Source organism: Ptychodera flava, chromosome 14 (assembly GCF_041260155.1).
Source record: "Ptychodera flava strain L36383 chromosome 14, AS_Pfla_20210202, whole genome shotgun sequence".
NCBI classification, from domain to species: Eukaryota; Metazoa; Hemichordata; class Enteropneusta; family Ptychoderidae; genus Ptychodera; species Ptychodera flava.
Genome location: NC_091941.1, coordinates 25,309,503 through 25,334,959, shown reverse-complemented (window position 1 = coordinate 25,334,959; position 25,457 = coordinate 25,309,503). Strand labels below are relative to the sequence as shown.

At 36.7% G+C, this 25,457-nt stretch overlaps 2 protein-coding genes across 4 annotated transcripts in view; one reads left to right on the top strand and one right to left on the bottom strand.

Annotated features, from left to right (window-relative positions):
- LOC139149890 (uncharacterized) overlaps positions 1-20,508 on the bottom strand; it is a 76,020-nt gene extending 55,512 nt beyond the window's left edge. Inside the window, exon 1 of one of the 2 annotated variants that reach the window (XM_070721909.1) lies at positions 20,355-20,508. The gene's annotated coding sequence lies outside the window, so the exon portion shown is untranslated. Of the gene's footprint in view, positions 1-4,802; positions 4,943-20,354 lie in introns of those variants that run through there. The other variant, XM_070721908.1, reaches the window with a different exon arrangement.
- Positions 9,082-25,457, top strand: part of LOC139149888 (uncharacterized) — a 41,216-nt gene continuing 24,840 nt past the window's right edge. The window contains exons 1-6 of one of the 2 annotated variants that reach the window (XM_070721902.1): positions 9,082-9,194; positions 16,875-17,347; positions 21,267-21,412; positions 22,325-22,426; positions 22,887-23,012; positions 23,689-23,761. In XM_070721902.1, the coding sequence (XP_070578003.1) occupies positions 23,008-23,012; positions 23,689-23,761 (78 nt within the window). In that variant the 5' untranslated portion in view covers positions 9,082-9,194; positions 16,875-17,347; positions 21,267-21,412; positions 22,325-22,426; positions 22,887-23,007. Of the gene's footprint in view, positions 9,195-13,706; positions 13,843-16,874; positions 17,348-21,266; positions 21,413-22,324; positions 22,427-22,886; positions 23,013-23,688; positions 23,762-25,457 lie in introns of those variants that run through there. The other variant, XM_070721903.1, reaches the window with a different exon arrangement.

Below are 25,457 nucleotides of genomic sequence, written 5' to 3'. Positions count from 1 at the left end.
TGATGCATGTACTACCATAGTTAAATATGTGTTTATCTATCAAAGGAGATTTACTAAAATTAATTGCTTGGGTTTTCTGTAAATTAACATCAAGTTTCCAATTGGAGCAAAATGTGTGTAGCGTATTTAACTCCCTCTGCAAACCTTCTTTTGAAGTAGAGATTAAGACAAGGTCATCAGCGTAAAATAATGAGTTAACTGGGGTATTATTCAACACTGGTGGTTGAGTATCTACTTTGTCTAGATTTGTTTTCAAGTCATTGACATATAAATTGAACAGACTAGGACTTAAAACACAGCCCTGTTTTACTCCTTTTTCAACTTTCAGGCTGGGCGAGATAAATTATTTGTTTTGATGTGTATTTTTGTGTTGGTGTACATGTGTTTTATAAGTCTGTATAATTTGCCATTAATGTTATTTTTGAGAAGTTTATGAAAAAGACCAACTCTCCATACCGAGTCGAAAGCCTTAGCAAAGTCAACAAAACAAACATAAATGTTCTGCTTATTGTTAATATATTTATGTATTATTGTCTTCAGGGTAAATATGTGATCTATTGTGCGATGGTTTTTGCGAAATCCAGCTTGATTATTATGTATAATATGATTGTCATCTAAAAACTATTTAGCCTTTCATTTAGAATGTAAGAGAAAACTTTTCCTACACAACTTCCAACAGAAATGCCCCTATAATTTTTTGGGTCATATTTATCTCCTTTTTTAAATAAGTGTGTCATAATGCTTGTATTCCAGATGTCTGGAAAGTTGGATGTGTCTAGAACTGCATTAAATAATTTAGCTAAGGGTTTACAGAGAAAGGAGGAACCATGTTTTAACAACTCTATACAAAACCCATCAATCCCTGCTGCTTTTTTACTTTTTAAATTTCTAATTGCTGATAACACTTCATTAGTTGTTATTGACTTATCCAGCTGCTGATTAGCCTGGTTCTTAGTTTCTTCAGATGTTAAACTATCAATAATTTGCTGTTGGAAATCATTATACCTGTCATTTTCAATTGAGCAAGAATTTTTGTAAAATTCCATCCATGTTGCTGCTGAGACACAATCTCCAGTATTGTTATCTTTATCATTATTTTTTAAGTACTTGATCAATTTCCACATATCATGTGAATTGTTAGCATGTAGACTGTTTAGTTTGTCTAAGTTGCTTTGCCAGAATTGCAATTTCTTATTTTTAACAAGTTTTTTAAACTTCTTTTTCTTTGTATAATAGATAATTTTTAACTGACTGTCATATGGAGCTTTATTTAATAGTTTAGCTGTTGCTATTAGGTCCCTTTTTGCTGCATCACAGCTTTTGTCAAACCATTTTGATTTCTTTCTCTTTAAATTTTTCTTTCTCTGCTTTTGTCTATTGAAAATTCCACTGCAGGCTTTATCTAAGATGTCATTAAAATGCTTAGTGGCTGAGTTAATGTCAGATTTGTTATTACCAATATTAGTATTCAAAAATTCTGCAAAATCTTTATATATGTGACGGTATATGTGTGTGTGTGTGTGTGTGTGTGTGTGTGTGTGTGTGTGTGGATTAATCTATACACACATGCATCTATCTATATTGTATATCTATATCTATCTCTATCTATCTATCTATCTATCTATACACACACACACACACACACACATATATATATATATATATATATATATATATATATATATATATATATATATATATATATATATATATATATATATATATATATACACGCACACACACCATTATATATATGTGTGTATATGTATGTGTGTGTGTTAAAAAAGACAATAGGGTAGAGTGTTAACGGAGTACAGATGATAAGAACAATATTTCTCTCTCTCTCTCTCTCTCTCTCTCTCTGTCTCTGTCTCTCTGTCTCTCTCTGTCTCTCTCTCTCTCTCTCTCTCTCTCTCTCTCTCTCTCTCTCTCTCTATATATATATATATACATATATATATATAGATATATACACATATATTATATATATGGGTGATTATATTACTGCAATTTCTAAAACAATTAAACATTTGATGTATTTTTAAAATTATACATATTTCAACAAAGTAAGATGTGCATATAATTGCCTTCAGCATCAAATACAGATGTCTTCAAAATGCCCTTAAAAATTAGAGAGCACAATAATTTTATAATAATATACATGAGCGAATGCGATAAATTTATCACATTACTTGGTAAATGATCCATGCGGTAGATTAGCTAGATGTGGTTCACTGACCCTGAATCACCCATTCCCAACATTTTGCCCTGAAGTGTGGCAGAGAAGCTGCAGATACGGAGCTGCAGAGGGAAAATGTTCTAAATGCACCGAGCGGAATTTGCCAAATCTCCTGGCTGTGAGATTGACTGCCTGGGTTAAGTGTGTTATCAAATTAAAGCTACTTCTTGTAATTATGTAAAGAGGTTAATGAAAGGACACAGCAAACAACCGAAAAAAAAAAAACGGCTCAAAATACAGCAATCCATCATGGATGTGAGAAGAGTATTAAATTACATCAAACAACTGTGAATTATCGGTGAATGTAACCATTGTTGTATGATTACGATGCTTTTCCTGAATTATGACCCAGAAGTAAGCCCATTTGAACTGATACCTGTGTTATACATATGTTATGATATCATTCAAACTCACAACATATGCTTACTATTCAAAACATTTAACATGCTTATATATGACTGAAATCAAGTGCATCTAACTTCCTATATTAACTAAATAATATCCTTAATTAAATTAAGGATATTATGGTATCTAACAGTGAAATTTATGTTTATTCGATTGTTATACAAGGATATACATATATATATACATATATTAATTTACATATACACATATACATATATATATATATATATATTAATATATATATATATATATATATATATATATATATATATATATATATATATATATATATATATATACATATATTAATTTACATATACACATATACATATATTAATTTTGCTTATTATGAAAAGCTTCAATGCCATATTTTGGTCATTGCATATTCAGACAAAACATATGTCACTTCATCAACAGTGACCCAGTACGAATGCTGGACTTTATCAGGGCTACAACAGTTACTGCACAGATGTCAATGTAGCGATGATTGACCTCCACCAAGTTGACCACATTGAGAATGCCATTTAATTGCTGTATTTTTTTTTGTAAAAATGTTCACATCTTTTTAGAGCAAAAAAAACTGAATTTGAGGTGACTGTTTTGTGTGTGTTCTTGAAATATATCTAATAATATGCCTGAAAACACAAACAAAGAAGCAATGAAGCAACTACAGTAGATTGTCACTGACTTTTCAACAACTTTCACGCATCATGATTTACCCCTACTCTCGGTAAACATTTGCCTCCAGCAATGTGTAATTTAGAACTGTCCAAGTAAACATTTACCCTCAACAATGGGAAATCGAGATCGGTTAAATTTTTTTAACTGCATCCAAGGAGGCCGTATAATAGACAAAGGTTGCCGACGCACTATTAAATAGCAGTAAATGTGGATATAGTCAGGGAACACAAAAGGTAAGCAATGTCAGTCTGGGACAATAATTTCACTGTGTCATTCAGGTTCTCTGCAGACAAAATCAAAAGGCACATTCTATTTCCAGTCCTCTCTGCCACTCGACTGACCCTATGCTGACTTTCTAGCGACAAGTTGCAAACACTGCGCAGATAGTTTCAACACCTGGCAGCTTACCTTCTGTTTTCCAGGACCGCACATTGAAATCGATATCTCACAAGCTCACTGCAATGGATATAGGTAACTAATGAAACAAAGTTCAACTTAGTGAAAATCTCTGGTAAATTTTCATAGTTCCGACAGAAATGACAACACCTAATGAATGCAAACTCGCTGAAAATATTTCCCCTTCCAGAGCGTAGGCGTCGATCTGAACTGCAGGCAAAGTATATGAATAATATATGATAAGAAATAGCTAGATATTTTTTTCATTATTATTATTATTATCATATTTATCTTGTTATGTCAGAGGAAAATGTAAAAGTTACTTTTATATAAAACTGTTATAAAACTGTTATTGTTACAAAATGTGATCCCAATCCTTTATTTACAAGCAAGCAATTTTTTCTGCCAGAGTCTATAATAATACTTCATATTTTACTGTTTTGATGTTTGTGTCTGCAGACTATTGGGCAAGTCTAGATTGACATGTAAGTTCTGTTATATACTGCTCTTTCCGAAGTGTGTAAAATCGCGTACACTATACTTAACCTCCAAAAACAAACAAAAACAATTAAAAAAAAAACAAAATAAAACAATTTGGTGAAAATATCATTACCGCCATGCTTATTATGCTTTAGCACAGGCCAAATTTGCAAATACTTTGTAAATAGGGCGCTATACAATAGTTCAGATACCAGTGAACTGAAAATAACAATACAATGTACGGCCTTCCGTATTTTAATAGCGCGTTGCCCGTAGACGGCGTTGTGGTCAATGGGTTACAGATATCGGACGTAAACGTAACCCTCTCACCACAGCTGCACAGGAGGTATATACCTCCATATTCTCACAGAACTGCTATGCTATCTGAAAAGCGCGGGTTCTTCAGCTATCGCTGTACAGCAAGATCATCAACTTTTGTAGCAGCCGACGCTGTTCGTACGCGTAGTGCCCACTAAACTACCAATGACAAATATTACGCTCATTAAAGTTTGTGCTCCAATATTCTCAATCAACTCGTGTCAAAAACCGACTGAAAAACAATAAACAAAATCTAGAGCTCGGAAGGGTCAACTCGACTCACCGCCACGTATCCAGTAACTTGGCTGAACGACAGCCATCCACACGTGCTGCTTCTAATCCGTGTACATCGTGACTGACTATTTTGCCGTCGTCGCTCGCTGTTCTTTCGGGAAGTGTCATTCCCACCGGAACCACGTTAACCGCTTACTGCGCCATGTGTTATGATGACACGGTCCAATTTTTCGAAATGACAGTAGGGGGATGTAGAGGGCGCACGCCTCCAACATCCGAAACATCATTCATAGTTACGTACTGTGTGAATGAGGGGAGGAAACGTGATTGACAAGATTCAAGATGTTGCTCGGAGGAGACAGCTTCACCAGTACCCATCTGTACAAAATGAGGTTCACCAGGTGGTATGCTCGGTTCAGTGATGGATGGAATGTCTCCATGTATAGCGGGGCTACGATCAAATTCACCGTCGTCTTGATTATCACACCCTCTTCCTTAAGGGAGCATTCGTTTTTTACGGGGGGGGGGGGGGTCGGTGGAACTTGAGCGACAAATGAAATGTAAAAAGCGACCCACCTCCAAATCAAATTTCTAAAATTCGACCCCCCAAATCAATTGTAAAATGTGCCCCTCCCCCCCCCCAAAAAAAAAAAATTATCAAATTTGATTAATTAACTCTTCGCACCCTATGGCCCTGGGCTGAAAAATTAGACCCTTCAAAAGTGTTGGCAAGAAAAAGTTACCAACCCCAATTTTCATGCACAAAAAACAGCGACCCTCCCCAGATGTCACAGTCCGTATCAATAATATCTTATAATTGACTTATAATTTTCCATTTGATCTTTGAACTTTCAAAGAATCCTTTTTGAACTTTACAAATAATCACTGGGTGAAATTTCAATATCATAAGTTCTTATTGGTTTTTCAGATCTGCTCTTTCAAATGTGATATCAATTGTCAAACTTTTTTAAAGCACGTATTTTAATAGCTAGTTTTGTATTGTAAAAAAAATTTAAAGTTTCCTCACATACCACAATGTATAGAGAATCAACATTTTTGGTGAAATTTCAAAATCAAATTTTTTGCACAAACGTTAACTTGTAATCGCCCTAGTCTAATCAAGTACACTAATATCAATAATCAAGAGTACATAAATACACAGATTTAGCTAGTTTTGTATTGGAAAAAAATTATTCATAGTTTCCTCATAGATAAGATAGTGAATCAACATTTCGGTGACATTCCAAAATCAAATTTCTTGCACAAACATCCACTTGCAACCACTCAAGTATAATCAAGTAAGGCTTACATTAATATCAATAATCAAGCACACATAAATACACAGATTTCGCTAGTTTTGTATTAGAAAAAAATTATTCATAGTTTTCACATAGACAAGATAGTGAATCAACATTTCAGTGAAATTCCAAAATCAAATTTCTTGCTCACACATGCACCGGTAACTACCCTAGTCTGATCAAGTACATTAATATCAGTAATCAAGAGTCTATTAATACACATATTTAGCTAGTTTTGTATTTAAAAGAAAGTATTCATAGCTTCTCATAGACTACTCATAGATTATGTATGGAGGACCAAGCAACATTTCGGTGAAATTCCAAAGTCAATTTTTTCCCCACAACTCCATACAAACCTTTATAAAATATGACCTCCTTCCAATCACTGATTGTAAAATTTTACCCCCTAAAAAACGGTTTTTTAAAAGTCAACCCCCCTGATTTTCACTGACCCCCCTCCCTCTGAAAAACGAATGCTCCCTAATTTCCCGCATTTTCCCTGAATGACCGTATTTTAGTGAACAGTTACATGTAAATGTAATAACTCCATAATTTCGCTGCAGTTTTTTAGCGAATACCATATAGGCTAGCTGTGGGTCCATAGCTGTGGTATTTTTCGGACGGAATTTCTGTCTTCTACGAGCTGTTTTGACTTTTTATGTTTCTACGTAAAAGTCAAAACCAGCCCGTACAAGGGAGAAATCCCATTCAAAAACACCACAGCTATGGACCTACAGCTACCTGCATACCAGCTTTTTACATAAACATTTCCAGAAGAGTATTATTCGTCCTGATTGAAGTGTGCGAATGTGCACAGAGCTGTGGCTCCCGGGCGAGACTTTTAAATATTTCCCGGAATTTTTCCGAAAAGGGACGATAGAGATGAAAATTTGATGGTATTTTCATTAATCTTATTATATAAAACAAATAGAACTGTGTGTCTTTCGTTTAAAGTTTCAACATACGGCTTACATATTGTTTTTCTTTTGGGGGTGTAAATTATTGACGAGTCAAAACTTTGATTAGAGTCAAAACTTTGATATATAGCTAAGTGTGTTTGGTTTTGAAGAGAAAGCTATAACATATACACTCGGGATTCTATCGATGTTGCGCGTATCCACAGGTACGAAAGAAGTGGACACCAAAAGCTTTTATTGACATGTCTTTTGTTAACAGATGAATATTAACCCCGTTGAAAATATTGGTACGTAGGGTCAAAGGAGTCCTGAAATATACAAAAACCACGCCGGAGGGCATAATAATCGCGAGGTTTATTAGCTATCGCATTTTGGGCTCAATCAGCCTGAACAAAAGTTTCCAAGTCATCACTGGCTCCAGCACTTGTATTGCTCTTCCAAAATACGGCAAAAACTCTACTGCGAGGTGTTTCGAAGAAATACATTTTCAGTTGACAAAATTTAAATAGTTACGTCACAACTCGACGTTCTCTTCAAAACGGTAAGTCAAAAATTGCTTATTCGGTGTCAAAAGTTGTTCTAGAATAAAAAAAAGAATCAAAAGTATACATTTAAGCATCATTTCCTCAGTCAAAAGTCTACATGAAGCGAAACCACGGCAGCGTGTACGCGTGTGTATAAGCTCACCCTTGCCATGGTGCCCCCTGGGCAAAGGTATGAAGGCCTAGTAGGTCTATAGGGACAAACTTTTTGTTGCATTTGTTTACACTACAAGAGACATAAAAAACAAAAACAAAAAAAAACAACAACAGCAATTTTTGTATAATCACCGCCATGACTCGTAGAAAAAGTTTACGCGAAATAACAAAACATTCACAATGTAAAATCAACTGCGACATATGGCCATGTTGTAGCTTTTAATTTGTAGTCCATGTTTGTTGTCCATGTTAACGTTTAATGTCGCTCTCGCGAGAGGGCGTATTCCCCGTCTGACCGCGCCCGGGCCCGTCCATACCAACGTCTGGCCGACGTGTTCACTGTCGCGCAACAAGGTATGGGAAAAAATGTTCCTTAGATTTTCTTGACAATGTACATAACAGAGTATGTTTTCCATTTTTTCAAACAAATAATAAACCACTACTATACAACACGAATACCAGGAAATATATGAAGCAGCAGGCTTAAACGAAACAACCCGTATGCGATCACTGATGCAAATTGTAATTCTAAAGCACGGCGCATTATGAGGTATTTCAAGTGAGTTTGTTAGTAAATGAATGCACAATGAATGAATGAATAAATGAATAGAACAAAATAAATAAATAAATAAATAAATAAATAAATAAATAAATAAATAAATAACAACACTCCTATTATTTCTTGGAGTTTTTTTTTACAAGGGTGTTACATGTGCAATCATGCAGCCATGCAGGGGTATTCCAAAATTTTCGTATACGGACGGCGTTGTACCGCCAAAGTATCATCTACCGATAATAAATATTCTCGAAACATTGTAAGGGTATTTCTTTTATTATATAACAAAGTCGGGGAATATTTGCCGCTCATTTTAAGCACGCGGACACTTCCTATGTTAGAGACCCTTGTTTAGGGCTTTCTCGGATGAAAAGTCGACCTATTTTTTTGATATTTTTTGTGAAAAAGTGCTCATTTGCACACCCGGACACCTTTAAATAGGAGTAAGCTTACCCCTCCAGGGATCGGCAGTAACGTCGCATTTTTTCGGGACTTTATGCTACCTTAATTTCCCTGATTTTGCTATTTCAACGGCTGTAGCAGTAATTTTTTGCTAAGGCACTTCGCAATTGTTTCATACATAAGCATGTAATATGTTTATTAATTTTTAGTAATTTGTCAACAGTAACACCATAGGACCTACTTAAATCATATACAGGACTAGTAAACATATTTTGTACTAGGTATGCAGGTTTAATAAATGAGAACATCAATATAGAATAAGATGTACAGTGCCACACATAAGTTGGGGCCGGTGCACTTGTATTGGACATGGGGAGGGGGAAGGGGCACTATTCGCTCCCTAGTTTCGGAGAAGCAGAACGACCGTAGCTTAGGGGGTCTAGTCTTGAGTTTTGGTGGCTAATTGACTACCCCCAGCAAACTTGTAAATAAACTTGTGTCTTCTGAAAACTGACATGGCGACGTCCGTACCGCTACAGTTTTGGGTTCTTCTGTCAAGACGACTGTAAGGCAAGGCACATTTTATATTTTTTATCACTTGCAAAACGCATTTACGTTTTTTAAGTTCAATGGCCAAGTTTTAAGTTAACACCTGCAGGCTTTATTCCAAGTACAGGAACGAAATAGTACTAATTACTCTCGTAGTACCACTACTCCAGTGTACTGCGAATCAAGCCCAGGATCTCGCGCGCAGTACTCATGCTAAAGCAAGACGGTCATCATCGGGGCAACTCGCCAGTACACATGCTCTCCTCAAACCGCTTTTTGTGTCTTTTGGTGATGACTACGCGAGTCGTCAAATACATTAGGACGGGCTCAAACGCATTGTTACCGGTAGTGCGGTATGTGTATGGGTGAGGAAATGTTCATGAGTCATGGAGCAGTCGCACGAACTCAACCATGGTTTCTATTGATTCTATGGCTTAGTAAACAAACTGGATCCTGAAGGTACGCACCGCTACACGTTTTGTGGGTCATAGCAGATCCCAGGTCCGGGAAAGTGTTTCATTCTATAAGAATTCTCAGTGACGTTATTAAACCCAGCGCTCAGTATGTGTGTAGTCAATTCGTCGATCGGGGAGATTAAAATGAGCATTTCCTTCAAGTCTTAGTGTAGACTCACAACACCTTGGTGGGTCACCAATCTCGTTGACCATGAACATGACCCCAAGCACATATCCGCTGCTACCTTCCTGTACACACAGCCCCCACGGCTCGCTGCGGTAGCAGCTTCTTTGTTTTCGGGGGGTCCAGACACTTCGTACCAAAACCAGTTCGCCCCACACAACTTCGTTCCAAAACCATTTCGCACCAAAACCACCTCGTCCCAAGTACTACCTCGGCCAACGCCACTTCGCCCCAAGTACCACCTCGTACCATGGATGTAAAAAATAGAAGGATACAGGACAGCCCTATAATCTATTTTTTACATCCATGCTCGTACTAAAACCACTTCGCTTACCGTATAGTTCCGTGAACTCGTCCTAAAACATCGATGTCACGATGTATCATAACGTTGTTTTTACCTGCAACTTGGCTACCACGAACCATTTATTCTTCCATGAAACCATACCATATATTAGAAAAAAGAAACACACAAACTACTAAATGGTACATTTCAGGTGCCGTGCGCGGTATTGTACGATGCGATGTCATTTTCTCGAAATGTGTACAATTTCAAGATTTCAGTCCTGGGATGGTAGAAAGGTGATTAAAACTTCACTGGCAGGGGTTGGTTATTTTCAGCTTTTAACGGTTACCGATAAATTGGGGAGTTAAGTCGTGTTTTTTTTTTCGGGTCGCAATGGTTTTGGTCGACGTGATTTTTGGGGCGAAGAGGTTTTGGTACGAGGTTGTTTTGGTGCGAAGTGGTTTTGGTGCGAAATGGTATGGGACGAGATGGTATGGTGCGAAGTGGTTTTGGTGCGAAGTGTCTGGGAACCGTTTTCGGTGTTGGTAGCAACTACCGCTTTTTTTTCTCTCTCCGTAATTTGTCTTCAGTAGAATTAAAAGCAGTTTTTTCTGTGCTAACCAACCCTTGGGAAGATACAGTAATGATGTATTATTAACTTTTAATTTTGAATTTAACGTTCATGATTTAATGTTCTAGACAAACATTGTGCAAACATTGGCAATTCTGTCTTCATAAACGTAACAATACAATCTATTGTCCTTTGATTCTGTGAGTATGGTCATATATCTCTGATCAACAAATTCAACCCCAGTGAATCATCAAATTTCAATGTTTTGAATCAATTTAACAAGGTGTTGGCATTGGTAAAATGAGGCAAAAAATTGCAATTAAAGTAATTAAAGTGGTTGTATTGGTAAAGTGCAGCCAAAACCGCAATTAAAATGCGTTTTTGCGATGCAGTATAATTAAAATGCAATTAGAATAATTAAGTTTCTTTAGAAGGCACCATAACAGGATTTTCCGACTGCCATGAAGTTAACCTTGTATGTGTTCGTCATTTACCAGCAAAAACAAAAGGGGCAGAATGTTATCGAATTGATCTGTTAAAAAATCAAAAGAGACATCATTGGAAGTTTGCAATGGGACTCTAGAGTTGGTCTGCTCCGTATTAGCAATCTGCTAGAAAGAGTTTATTTTCTTCTTTTTCCTGAAGTATGTTGAGAAACATTTAGTATTTGCCTCAATTATTCAATGCAGTATGAACAATATGCAATGTTGTTTTGTTTTTTTTCAATGAATGGATTCAACCCCCTCGTCATCGAAAATTCAATTGTTAATTACAGTGGATGTAACATTCATCATGTGTTGATTTCAGCAGTAGAATGGTGCTATTTGATGATTTTTTGCACTATTTTTGTCCACAATATTAGCCATAGTTCTACCCTCAGAAAGAATGTGGAAACACTAACTATTTAGCATGTCAATGTAGTGTTTAATACGTGTAAAATGTATCGTTATTGGTTCTGTTTGAATTTCTAGTCCGGACCGGAATTCACTCGTCCATAATAACAATTCTCTTTACCACAGACAGGAGAAGCAAATCTTGTTTCCGTTGTCCGGATGCCATAATATATCATACCTGAAGACTGTACAGATTTCGCTTATACCCGCCCAGTATATACAGGCTGAGTTGACAAGTTGAATTCTGTGTATCTCAACATGCTTTTGGGAGTAGACTAAGAAAATATAGTTGGCAAATAAAAAAATAAAATGGTAAAAAAAAATAACCAAAAGTTACAGCTACTGGCCCTCTACAGACAACAAAAGTAACTTTAAAAAAACAAAATTTGCGGCTAATTGAGCACCGTTGATCGAGTGGTGGCGCTTCATGCAGCACCAAAAATCTGCTCTCCAGTATTTTACAATTTCAATGCCATTTTGCCGTTTGCTTCAAGTTTTAACACAACTGAGTGGTATTTTAAGGTTCAGAGATACAACTGGTCTCGACTTTGTTTTATTTTATTTTACTCTGTCAGTGTTTTTACACGCAATAATTTGTTTTATTTTATATTATTCAGTAAGTGTTTTCTAGATGTAATACTTCTTTTATTTCCCTGTAACTCATACTTTTTGACCGTCGGTCACCTTTTGAGTGCTTACAATAAACCATTATTATTATTATTATTATTTAATAAGTACGAAGAAGCCTTGAAACTCTACAGTATCATTATCCAGGCTGTACTGCTGTGTTGTTATCAGTCAGGTAATCTCATTGGTCATGCTTCCTACAGGCATGACAGAATCACTGTATTCCTTCAAAGTCCAAGATGTAACAATAAATTTTGGTCACAACGTGTCAAATGTTTGAATAAGCAAATCAACTTGGGTTCATAATATTTAAATAAAGGTGACAAGATTCAATGGCTGTATCGCTCAATTGGCATGGAAATTCTACTTCTTGTTGTTCCATCTAACAAATATATACATTTTAGAGAATGCATTGGAGCAACAATGGTAATATCAATATATTGTTAAAGATCCATTTAAGATCCATATATTCCTTAAAAGAAAGCTTGTAAGCAAATAATATTTTAGCAAATAATGGTGTTCTAGTTTTTAAGGTTGTATATGTGCCTCGAAAGTGATTAAGACTAATTGCTCAAACTTTCATCAGTGACAATTTCAATCATTTTCTTACCAAATCAAGAAAAAAATCAGGGGTCATCCTGCAAAGTTTGGTACTAAGAGAAAGAAATTACCTAACCTTACCTGTGTTTGAAATTCAAAATGACTACCACTACTGTTTTAACAGTAAAATAAAGTTTGCTATTTTCAAAAATCTAAGATGGTGAAAAGCTTTCTTACTCCAAGAGCTTTAAACTGAGCCCCCACAAGTGTATATCAGAAAAGAATTATAAAAAAATTAGTTTGAATATCTGTCCCTAAGGCGCATTTTATGTCATTTGGAATGCACTATGCCACACTTTCGGTCAGTGTGTGTCGTGTTAAAAAGATTGAATGATACATTGAATAACATCATCATATTAATTTAACTGTACTTTCATTCAAATTACATAATGCATGGATATATGACTTTTTCTTGCATAATTGTCTGCCAGAAGTTATGTTTGTTCAGGGTTCCTCAATCACAGAGGGATCGTGGTTTGTATTTTGGCATTTCCTTTGTTTTGTCTCACTGAGACTTGTCAAATTATGTAACAATGATACTCAGGTTGACCACAAATTCTCAATGTTTGAGTCAGCCACCAAAGTCTCATGGTTCATTGACTTTTGTCAGACATTTATAGGTACAATGTATACAGTGTTGTGTTTGGTTCGTTGACATTTCTGCACTTGGTGTCAAAAACTTGAAATGATCACACCGTGTGTGAGTGCACCGCACCACCAGTGGCTCCCATTGGTGAATTTTTTATCAGATTTCATAGGGCAGTGGGTGTAATGTATCTATCGCAGACTTTCCCCGTTCAATGGTTATACACTCTGGGTACCCGTATGAGTGGTAATAATGCCTTTGTGAAATCAGATCCTCAGTCGTGATCGGGTTAAGAATTCCCCCTTCAGTTTCAACAGGGTTGCCCTGTGTGACCACTTACCACAACTGTGGTATGTGGTGTGGGGAGAAACCTAGCAGCAATCAAACAAATAACTATTATGTGTGGACCTTTTCACGCATTGAAAACCGATGATGGTTTCTGTGTCTGAGTGGTTTCGTCTGTTTGTCAGGTATGGTTTCTATTTACTGATCATTTAAATTGCAACACTGGCAGTGTCGTTGTCGTTGAGTTAGCATAGAGTTAACGTCAGTCTGTTGTGTATGAAAAGTCAGGTTAATTACATGTAACATGTGTTTAGCACCGCTGTATATTCAAGAGAAGGCATGGATATTTTTCCCTTCTGTTCCAAACTTACAGAATTCAAAACTTAACAGCTGTCTGGATCCGGACAAATAATTAGGGTAAATCATCCAGGTTGTAGGATTGTGGATTTGTAAATGATACATCCCAGTGGCCGGCCATGGGATTTAAACTGAGTTTCTTAACAGTATTGGTACGTTAAACCTCTTGTCAAGTTCATTATAAAAGGGAACATATTGTGATGTGTTCCAGCAAACTGATTACTTTGCTCTATGCTTTCTGATCATTGAAGTTGGAAGGCAAACCATATGACAGAACTTTACTGACTCTTTATATGTATCGTTCTATATGAATCAACAGGTCAGTTATCAATTGCCTTTATGATATCTCCAGATTGTGTTCTCAATGGGTTTAAATGCATGTTGTAATTGAAATTTGTAGCGTAAGGACGTAAGCTGAGTGTGTGCCCTGCGTAGATTTCCGTATTAGCCTGTTGGCCTCTTTTCAAGTTGCCATGACAACTTCAAGCAATGCCAAGTTCCCGTTACGACATCACACTATGTCTCTATCTCCAGACTGTTTTCCATTTGAAGCAAGAAATGAGACTTGTATCATGTTTTTTTAATTAAACAGATTCACCACTGTAATTTGGAGTGATATTAGCATTTGACATACCGTGTACACGCCTAAAGTACATCTTGTAAAATTACAGCACCAGTATGTCAGTTCTTTTCGACCCATACTACCACGATTTTGTATTATTATGTCAATGAAGTATACATTTTTTCCCCAAATCTGTTCCTTATTTAAATACTGCGCAGCATTCTACTGTAGACAATGTTTTCATGAATCGTCTCTGAATCAATTTCCTAATGCAATCCACTTCAGTTCCAATATGAGATATGACTCAAGCTACTTATTACCACGAAACTCTCAAGTACTCTCAAACATCCAGATAACCTTTAACCCCGAAATTGATTAGGTCAAACAGCACCGGGATACAATGATACGTTTAGCTGGCTGGGTCGTGAATCAAGTCAGGTATTTTTTTTCCAGTTTTCTCTCTATTACGCATTTTGTATTTTGTAATACATGTGTGGTGTTATTTGTGATATTCATCTCAATGAGAATAGTCACTAGGAAATGGATACAGTACACAATTAACAGAACTAATGATACTGTATACATGCATCAAGATACGTCTCATATACTGATATTGTGTTCACTAACACTTGTGTGGCTGCTTTGGTCAAATTACATCTTTTCGCGGATAAAATTAGAGTAATTACTTGAATCTTGAAGCATGTTTCTACAAGAGGGCAATGCCCTGGTGTATATAATCAGACTTGTGATTACTGAGAAATGATCAGGACCAGCTATAACTGGTTTCTTTCATGCATGCATGTTCCTTGTTGGTCACAATTCCTCCCCTCTCCCCCTTTACCAGAGGTCAATTAATAAAAGGTGAAATCAGCTCACCGTCCTGAACATTTGACAACTGAAGTTATCCCTGTCTTACCAGAGTTGTCTAAGTGTAACTGGTCACTTACAAACCTGGTAGGTGTCTAGGTGTGTATTAACATCAACAATGGCAAAAAGTGGATCTGGCCAATATATGTCGTTTTGTCGCATTTGAAATCAATTTACTTAGACACAGAGTAAGAGTAAACCTTAAAATGGGATATTTACATTCTGTTTCAATGCCAGTGTGTGTTGTCTGATGAGGATACACATAATGTAATTAATCAATTGTTAGTTTATATTGATTCCCTAGGAAAATCAATGTGGCACTATTTATTTTGAATCGTCTTGTTGGAATAACATTTTACCTCATGGTTTATATAAATAATTAAGGCCGGATACATGCATGTATGTGGCCAAATAGATTTCCTACTCCATAACATTGAGCATGCATCTAGCGGTCATCGCTAACGTTTATATAAGTTCGTTGGGCTAGCTGCTTTCTATGTACCAGGAGTTTCAATTGATCTATCTGCAAGTTCAACTACAAGTGATTTGAAAAGTTGTCACATATCGTAAATCTTGAGTCCACCAAGTGAACACAATTACATGTTCAAAAAGGGTGAAGGTGACGTCATCTCAATTCTTAATCCAAGAAGAAAACCACTAAACAATTGTCAGAACATAATAATAAATCCAGTCGCTTCAAGCAAAAGGCAAAAATATAGGGTATGCAGTCTGAGGCTATGATGAGGATTTCACCAACAGTGTGGTCTAACTCTATTGTTTACTGCAGAGGATTAAGATCTCTATGAGTAGGGAAATGGAGATTAAAGGTTTAAAGTTGGCTGGCATCGATAGAAAATACCCATTCAATTGAAAGTTTCATTACATTGAGCATAACAAACACATTGACCATTGAGCTTCAGATTATGACCGCTTTTGAACTGCACCTATCATCAACTCATGAGTTTTTGAAAGTTTTTCTAAATTCTGTATGTTGATCGATCACGCATGTACGAATGTTTACCAGTGGTTGCTACATTTCAAGATTGTGAATTTCTCAGTATTGCCTTGCACATCTCAAAGTTACCATGTTGTTTTGTAATGCAAAGTGGAGAGTCAATCTTTCCTCAGGGAAGTCATGGGTGAACATTGCCATTTCCCTCTGTAGAGGTCCAACTTCATTGCCAGTAGAAAACAATAGCGATAAAAAGTTTTAAACACTGATGCAATAATTATATCCATCCATCAAACATGTCATCATTTTGGCTGTGAAATGCTAAGCAGTACTCGGCAGTGTTCGCGCAATGAAACCGTTCGGTATATGTGTCACTGTAACCAGTCCAAGACAGGATCAATTGACTGTGGTTCAACTCTGAGCTCCCCACGTAACTGCTGTCAGTGATCAATTGTCTCTTATTTTTCTTCTTTTCACAGTATGTAAAATCTGCCGTGTTGAATTAAAAAAGAGAGAATGTCAACATCACACACTGTGGAGATGACACTATGCCAGAACAAAGCACTGTGATACAAGTTGAAAGCCAGGACACCGTAGGGGACAGCAAACCGCTGCTCCTGCCGGCCGCCAAGGAGGGAAAGAAACGTGACAGCCTGACACACGTCGAGGCCAGGGAAAGAACAAACACTGGAACGATGTAAACAAGAATGAATGCAATCGGACGGAAAAACCGAACAAGGAAAAATTGAACAATGTCAAAAAACACACCAAGGAGGATAGGGGAGAGGAAAAATTGAACGATGTCAAAAAACATGGCGGGGAGGATGAGAAAGAGGGGGAGGAGGAGATAAAAAAGATAACAAAACCATTTGAGAGGAGATCGTCGATTGAAAACTTTGGAAGATTTGGTTTGCTTGCGCCGGCGTTGATTCTTGTGCCACAAATTGATGGGGTGAGTTTGTCGTTTTGATCTCAAGGGTTTGAGTCGAAGTGTGTTTGTGTGTGATAGTGTATTCTGTTGTTCCAGCTCCATACAGACTCTGTATTTGTTTAGCAGTATGCGTATTTGTTCACGCAAACCTCAGTGTTTTGATGTAAATACAAAAGTGAATTTGCATTTTACCCATGCCTGTATATCATTCTGATTGCCTCTGTTTACATATTCAGTCTTAGAAGGTTTCAAATAGCAATTGCTCCATGCCCCGGGGAGCAAACAATCGTCGATTTAAAACTTGGACTACCATTTGAAGCATAACAATGAAAAGTACCTCTTTGATTCCCTGGAATTGTCATCCACGTTATTGTACATTACTGGAGGAAACAAAAATTCTGTTATAGTCAACACATTTCTGTGTTGGTAGGAGTTGAGGAGACAACAATAAGAACATACAATAGTCGTAGTGCTCTTTGTTTTTCATCTTGGGACATAATTTTATGAAGGAAATTTACAAACTTGGCGTGAAATATTTCACATTCATACATGGATGCAGGTTACTACTCTATAATACGATCTTCATTACCATGTAGTTTGTACCATTGAACCCTGACATTTTGGAAATATATTCCCACTTCATTGTCCCATACGTAGATGTAAAGAACATCTGAAGTCTACATCCATCAGCTTGATGATTGATTTTGGAATGTTGTAAATATTTTTGATCGAACGATGTCGTGATCAGGGAATTCACCGTTCACTTACAAATAGAACAGAAATACGTCGTAAAATTCCTGTGGGATAGTGTGCATGTACATGCTACAGTTATTTGCACATGTTTATTTTTAGTGTTGATTTCAAATCGTTAATTTATTTTTAGTGGTAATCGTGTATACCAGCATGTATTCCAATGAAATGGACATTTAAGTAGGCTGGTGGCAATTTTAATAGGGGGTATTTTTTCAAAAGAAAATTGCAATTTAGTAATGCTTTGTGTTTCTGCTTGACTAATTAAGTTAATCACTCATTTATTACGTAACTTTGCTAAATTGATGTCTTTCTGTGTCATTTCATTAACTACTTCACCAGTGGCATTTTGATTGCATGAATTTTAAAAGCAAAACCAGTGAATTCAGAGCTGATTGGTAAGGGAGTTGGGGAGGGGAACCACTGGAGGGGAGAGGAAGAAACTGGAGGCAAAGTGAAATTTTTTGAGGATACAGTTATTGCAAATTGCTCTCCATATTACCCATATATTCAGTTAGTCTATCTTTCTTCCAAATTGCGGGCAATGAAAATTGTTTGAGTCATCTTACTACAAAGGTAAACCAACCAAAAGACAAAAAATAATGACCAAAAAACCAAAATGCAAAATGGAAGGTGTTTGTTTCTGCAACACATTCAAATTTGGGGCATCTCAGTATCAAGATCAATGATAAAAACATTTGAAAACATTTTGTTTGCCATTTTCTGTTTACAGTTTTACTGACAATGAGCGATGTAAGCATCACTGTAAAACCCTCTATGGTTTGTAGTCCAAGCTGGCATTGAGAGGAGATGGCACTGTGCATAGAGAGGTGCCTCTCTTCAACAATAACAATAATACAACAATGGAGCATCAAATCCAACATTCTGAAAGTTTTACGACATTTCCAATGGTGTGACAACTCAATCTTGCTTATTAAAAGTAACGATTCCTGTTCAAGGAAAATCAGATGATGCAAAAAATATAAATATAGTTAAAACAGAAGCTTCTGCAACATAAAACAGTCATTTTAGAGGAGTTTGACATTCAGAGTGTTTTAGACCTTCACCGTTTTTTTTGAAAAAATCTTGCCTTTATTCCAGTAAAGTGGCTGACAATTAATATTTCAGCAATCCTCAGTGTTTCTTTATGCCCATTGTACACGTCAAGCAATTCTCTCTCAACACACACATAACACTACCTATCGTCAATGGCTGTGAAAGATCACACCAAATATATAGAATTTCCATGGGATGCGTGTTTGCGTCTTCATAAACGAGATATTTGTTGTCATAATTACAACGTGACCTTTGGGAAGGTCAAACTTCATTTGACCTCCCAACCTTTTCTCTTATTTGTAGTAGTTCATTGCGTTTCACTCCCGGCAACTGTTAACAGTAATTCATGTCAGGGCTGCCACTATGCCTGGTAGGTAGTCAACCCTTGAAAAGCAATATGTATATATACAATGGTAAACTAATTATGGGAATAAAGAGGCTTTTGTTTAATTATTAAGCCCAATAGTCAATTTCTGAGACGGTCAGTTTTCTTAGCTGTGACAGTATTTTTTGAAATTAAATCTTGTTTCCACATTAAGCTTTAAAACAGGATTTTATGATTACAGCCGTGAACTTTTCGCAGCGGACTGCATCACGTCCCTCACTGAACATTTGACATGCTGGCTTTGAAAATTAGCAATTTTGAAAGAGTGACAGTAACGGACCAGCAACAATTATTGAATATATGGAATATGTCAGTAATATCAGTATCTGATGCATGCGTTCAATTTAAAATCTGCGAAAATTGAGTTGAGGTAACGCGTGTGGAAAGTAATGAAGTGAGGGAATTGCACACTCACGCACATTTCCACGCACGTTTCATCAGTGGCCTGCACGAAGGTGGAAATAAGTCAATTTATAAGTCACAATGTTATCACAAGTCTGTTCGCCTGGCATGGTAACTTCTATAATTAGTACATATGTATGATGACAGTGCTAAAAAAAGAAACTCCCCTCTGAATTTTCAAAAAGGAAAAATTTGCGTTTGTAGTATTCAGTAGCAACTGTATTTTGACATAGTTTTCGCATGATACATCACATTATGAGGGACACTGAACTGATCCCTGTTTTGAGTTATTATGAAGCTGCATGTTTGAAATATATGGGATACCACTAGTGTCAGTGTATATTCATGATGCCCCTGTAACAAAGCTTGAAAATTTGATAGAAGAGAATTTGTTTTACTCAAACCTAATTGCTTATTAAAAAAGAATTCACCTACCTGAAACAGGGCGTGATCTCTCCTGTGTACTCTCTTGTCAGCAGTCAAGTCCAATGGAAATGCAAAATAAATTTGTGCCTGTCAATCTTCATTTAGCCTGGACTAATTAATTAACGGGAACACAAAACGTGGAAGTGGGTTTCCAACTGACAGTGTTGACATAGACCAGTGCGCCATCCAGAAATACCGGCACACGCTGCTTCTGCTGCTGTAGAGGTTTGCGGGGCAAAATTAATGCGTGTCAACGGTGCCCCCTGGTGGTGATGGATGGAACCAGCGTTCCTTACATGGTAGTTTATGCGTGGAATGGTGGTGTCAGTTGCATTCAGCTGGCTCCGTTACAGGGTGATTGCATTGGCTGGTTCTGTCAATTTGCAAAAACTGACGGCACCTGCCTTGTGGTCTGTGTTCCATCAGTGTAAATGAGAGTGACATTGAAATGCTTTTTCGTAAACATGTAGCAAGAAAATTATCAATGGAAATAGACAAAATAAACCAAAAGTCAAATTTTCAAGGAATATCGATACTTGTAGTCAATGATTTATCTTTAATTAATATGTATTGTCACTTTTCAGACATATCTGATTAGTTTTGGAGAATGTGATGAGGTCAAAGTGGGACTGGGTGGCTGAAATCAGGGCCTCCACAGTTACCAAACTTGCGGTATTATCAGAACAGTGCCTGGCAGATGATATTTTGAGAGTTACAAATTACATGGCGCCTGACATGTGGTTCATCAGGCTGATTGTTGATTGGAAGTATAATTGACAGTTTCAGTGGATTGATACACAAAATAAATATCATACAAGTATAGCATTCTGGTAATCCCATCTTATCCTGAGTGACTGCAGTTATATTGTTCGTTTTATGATCCTATTCAATTTCCTTCTGTTCTTGTCTTTGAAAACACAGAATGACGCACTTACACAGAGATTTCCGGATCTCCATGGTGAAAACAGAGAGCTTATCCTGGCTGCAGCTCACATAGATGATGCCATCAACGGTCGTGGTAGATATGGCAAAGCCAGGGCCATATTCAAGCCCAACAAGGCTCAGATGTGAGTATTTTCTCTCTGTACCACCTGACCTTAAACTTCCAAGCCTTGGGTCATGCAGCCCTTCTCAGGCTTCTGTGATCAGTGGTGCTGTTGAATCTGTGCACTGGCAAGGAGGGGTGACAGTTCCAAAGCAGCACAAAAGTTTGTGAACTTTAGATGAAGTTGAGACCACCAGCTTTATGAAGTTCAATGCTGTAAAGTACTTGTTCACATTATTCTATCACACCACTGTATATACATGCATACTCTATTTTATTCAACTTTGACCTCATCATAGTGTTCCCACCTTTGGTACCGAGGAAAGAGTGTCACAGTGTCTTGGAACCTGTCTAATCTTTACAAAATGATCACCTAAGAGGTTTTAGTGAGAAGATTGCACATAAAGAAACTAGTTCCCTGTTGCACATTTATGATTTCATGTATATTTGTGGTCCCGTTTTGGTTTTATAACTGCTGACAGATTATTTTGACCCACATGCCACTATGGTTTGGCCCAAATCCATTGTTATTGATGGTGATGGCTGACCTATTTACAGGGAATAGGGGAGAACAGGTGAATAAAAGTCAGTCTCTCTCCACGGTTACTTTGTCCACTATCAGTGCCATATTATTTGGTAGACATATCATGCAACTTGTATTTTTTTGATCATATAACCAAACTTTTCAAAGCTTGTTTGCTCTTTTGCAGTGGAAAACCCATTTGCACTGCAGCTGATAAGTCGATTGACACGAGAATTCTATGTACAAATATTTTAATCTCATAGAATTGCGCAAATGACATTGATCATGTGAAATCTGCTACTGTAATAGTGTCATTGTCCTGTAATCATTTGAAGCATATCTACTTTGGTTGCTTTTATGGGAATGAATTGCCAGTAAGTTGTGACTTTGATCCTTTCTTCAAAATTTCAGATGCTTTTCGATTCTGGACAGTAGATGGTTCAGCAAAATTGTCTTGGTTGCAATCATCGTTCATACTTGTCTCATTTTCTTTGAACCTCCACCGGTAAATGGGTGAGTGAAACATCACTTGTAAAGTAAAAATGTGTATGTCGTTCTTTTTAAATGATGCAGTCCTCTGTGAATATGTTTGTTTGTTTGTTGTGCTTCAACTCTAAATATTGGAAATTCCAGTTCAAAAGCAGTTTTGATATTTAAAAAATAGCCATCCCAATGAAGATTACCAATGGAAATTGAGTGGATAAACATCATTATATTCAGCAGCCAGCTGTCTTAAATGTAGCATAAGTGTGGAAAATTGGTCAATTTTATATGGAATAAACAGAACACTTTTAGAAAAATATTATCCAAAATGGCCAAATTAAACAAATACATCTGTGGAAACAGCTTTCCTTAATCTGTACTACAGGTTTCATTTGACTTTTATGATTTTGTTGAAAATATTTAGGACTGAGTGCAAAACGAGATGAAAAAATCGATGAACTCTCATGCCTTCCTTTTTTGCAATCTGTAGGACTTCACCAGCAGTTTTCGTTCTCACTGCAATATGTTTACTCATCTACTTGCTCGATGTCATACTCTGTGTGACGTTCTTGACGTGGCCGGTGTTTTGGTCCATACCGGAGAACAGATGGATGAGGTGAGTTTGACCCAGTATGAAATGGTGTCTGAGAATGACACTTTTCATCTTGCACTATCAATGCTGTATTGTTATGTCTGATACGGTTGTTATGGCTTACAAAAAACAAAAGAACTGAATTTTGTGTTCATGAGTCAATCTGTGGATGGCACATTGTAAAGATGGACATTAGAATTTTGAAATGTTTTGATTACTGTAAAGAAAACAGCTAGAGAGAAAACCAAAATTCATTATTGTTTATGAATAATTTGAAAGAAAAAGATGAAAGCATGTACTTTTCAACTGGTGAGATACCCTCCCAATGATAATTATACATAATTCATGAGTTGAGACACAGGAATTTTATCAACAAATGATTGCGTACAGTAGTTCAAGTTGCCAAGAGTATCGGTAAATCTTCATTGTTGTTTGGTTCAGATACTAATCTGATGGTTGTGTCTGCATTGTTTGGTCGTTCTTTTCAATGTGCAAAATTTATGAGATGATATTGCTGTAGCCAGTAATCAGATCGTAAGTCACTCCGCACAATCAGAATCAGTTTTTTGAAATCTGTCGAATTCAGAGTTTAATGTCAATTTTTTTCATATGTAAATAGCAACTTGTGAATTTTGAGTTGAAAGGTCACAGCCATAAATCAACATGTAACATTTTTTTATTGTTGCATTTTCTTTTTCAGAGCGGAATTTGTCTTTCTATGTATGTTTTCAGTGGACTTTCTTTTGTTAATAATTCAAGAGAGCATACAAATGGTAAGTCGGTAATACTGTCTCCAGGATACTGATGCATTTGCGTCCAGTATTTTCCAGTTGAAGGGTATACATTGACTATAACTGAACATTTACCATAACTAATTGTCAGTGTGCCATATGTCTTGAAGGTTTTACTAAAAGTCACATAACAGAAATAATTCACTCACTCGTTCATTTGTTCAGTATGTATTCCATAACGGAGGGTTTAAATTTGGATATACATATACATGTAGGATACCTGGTCCCCCAAACCGGGTTCTTTTAAGGTAGAACGCACCTCAAGGACAGGTATTCAGACTCAAAATTTTACAAATCTTTTCTGATATACCACTCATGGGAGTTCATTCCGTGGAAAAGCAAAATAAGAAAAAAATTTTAACTGCTTTTCAGGTGTTAATTTAAACAAGTCATGAAATAGAATTACAAACGGGAGACAAAATATTGAATAATTTCAAGAAATTCTATGGTTACCATTAAACATGACATGACAGGTACTAATGTTGCCATGTAGTTCTACTTGAAATGTTTCATGCAGGAGAAAATGAAAGGATATTTGATAATTAGCCTCTTTGTCCGTAAAGAGACTGCAGTTACCTAGTACCGTAGGTTCTGGGCTAGAGAATGTTTGGAACTCGGGGCTTTCATTTCTTTGTTTAAATCGGAAGCTTTTCCTTTCAAAGGAGAGCACAAGATTAAAAATCACATAAATAGTCAATGTCAAGTTGCCCCCTGGCTGCAAGATCTCTGCCTATAACCCTTTCACCACCATGGTTTGTCCCAAATCCATTGTTTTCTATAGTAAAGTTGGACCTGTACACAGGGAACTTGGGGTGAAAGGGTTAAGGTAACTGATGTAAAAATATTTTCAAAAATTAAAAATTATGTACAGAAGTAAACAAAGATCTGAAAGTGCCAACTAAACAAATAAGATGCTTGCATTTTAGGAGAGCAGGGGTCATGTTTGCCTATGTCTACGCTGAAATGAAGGGAGTTTGTCAGTTTTGAAAAATCAGCATTTGTTTTGTTGAATTTCAAGGAACAAACTAAACTGACTAAACTTTTACCGGTGCACTCTTACATTGTACTCTATCAATCAGAGTTTGAGGTTAATTACCATGTATTCGGTAATACAACCTTTAAAACCCATTTTAAAAAGTTTCCATGGGGCTTAGTACCTGACCATTGAAAACAATGGCGATTGTTAGGTAACATGTGTTCTAAGCTCTCAGAGGGGTCGGCAAGGTCGATGGCCGGCGGGCACATTCCCAGGTTGCCAGGACAACAGACATAGGTGTTTTCAGTACTGGTACTTGAAGACTTTTCAGGTGATTGTTAAGGCATTAAGAATGTCTGTTGTTGTGATCCCTCGAATGGATTCTGACTTATACTACCGCTGTTTATAAGAAAGAAGTGACAATGCTGCTTGTAGTTGTACCATTGTGATGGTCATTTTTATGGGGTATTAGAAACCTAGCAACTGTTCCATGAAATTGCACATACTTAGGGGGTTTTCCATTATCCTTGAAGATTTTTGCTGGGAACAGAGCGATGGGCACACAGTCCATGTAGCCGACAATGAGATGCAAATGATATGCGGTCAAGGTCCCCTCGACTAACTTTCAGCTGGTTCTTCACTTTCTACGAATTTTATAGTATTTTATACTAAGGCACAGACTTATATTCTACCTTCAACTTC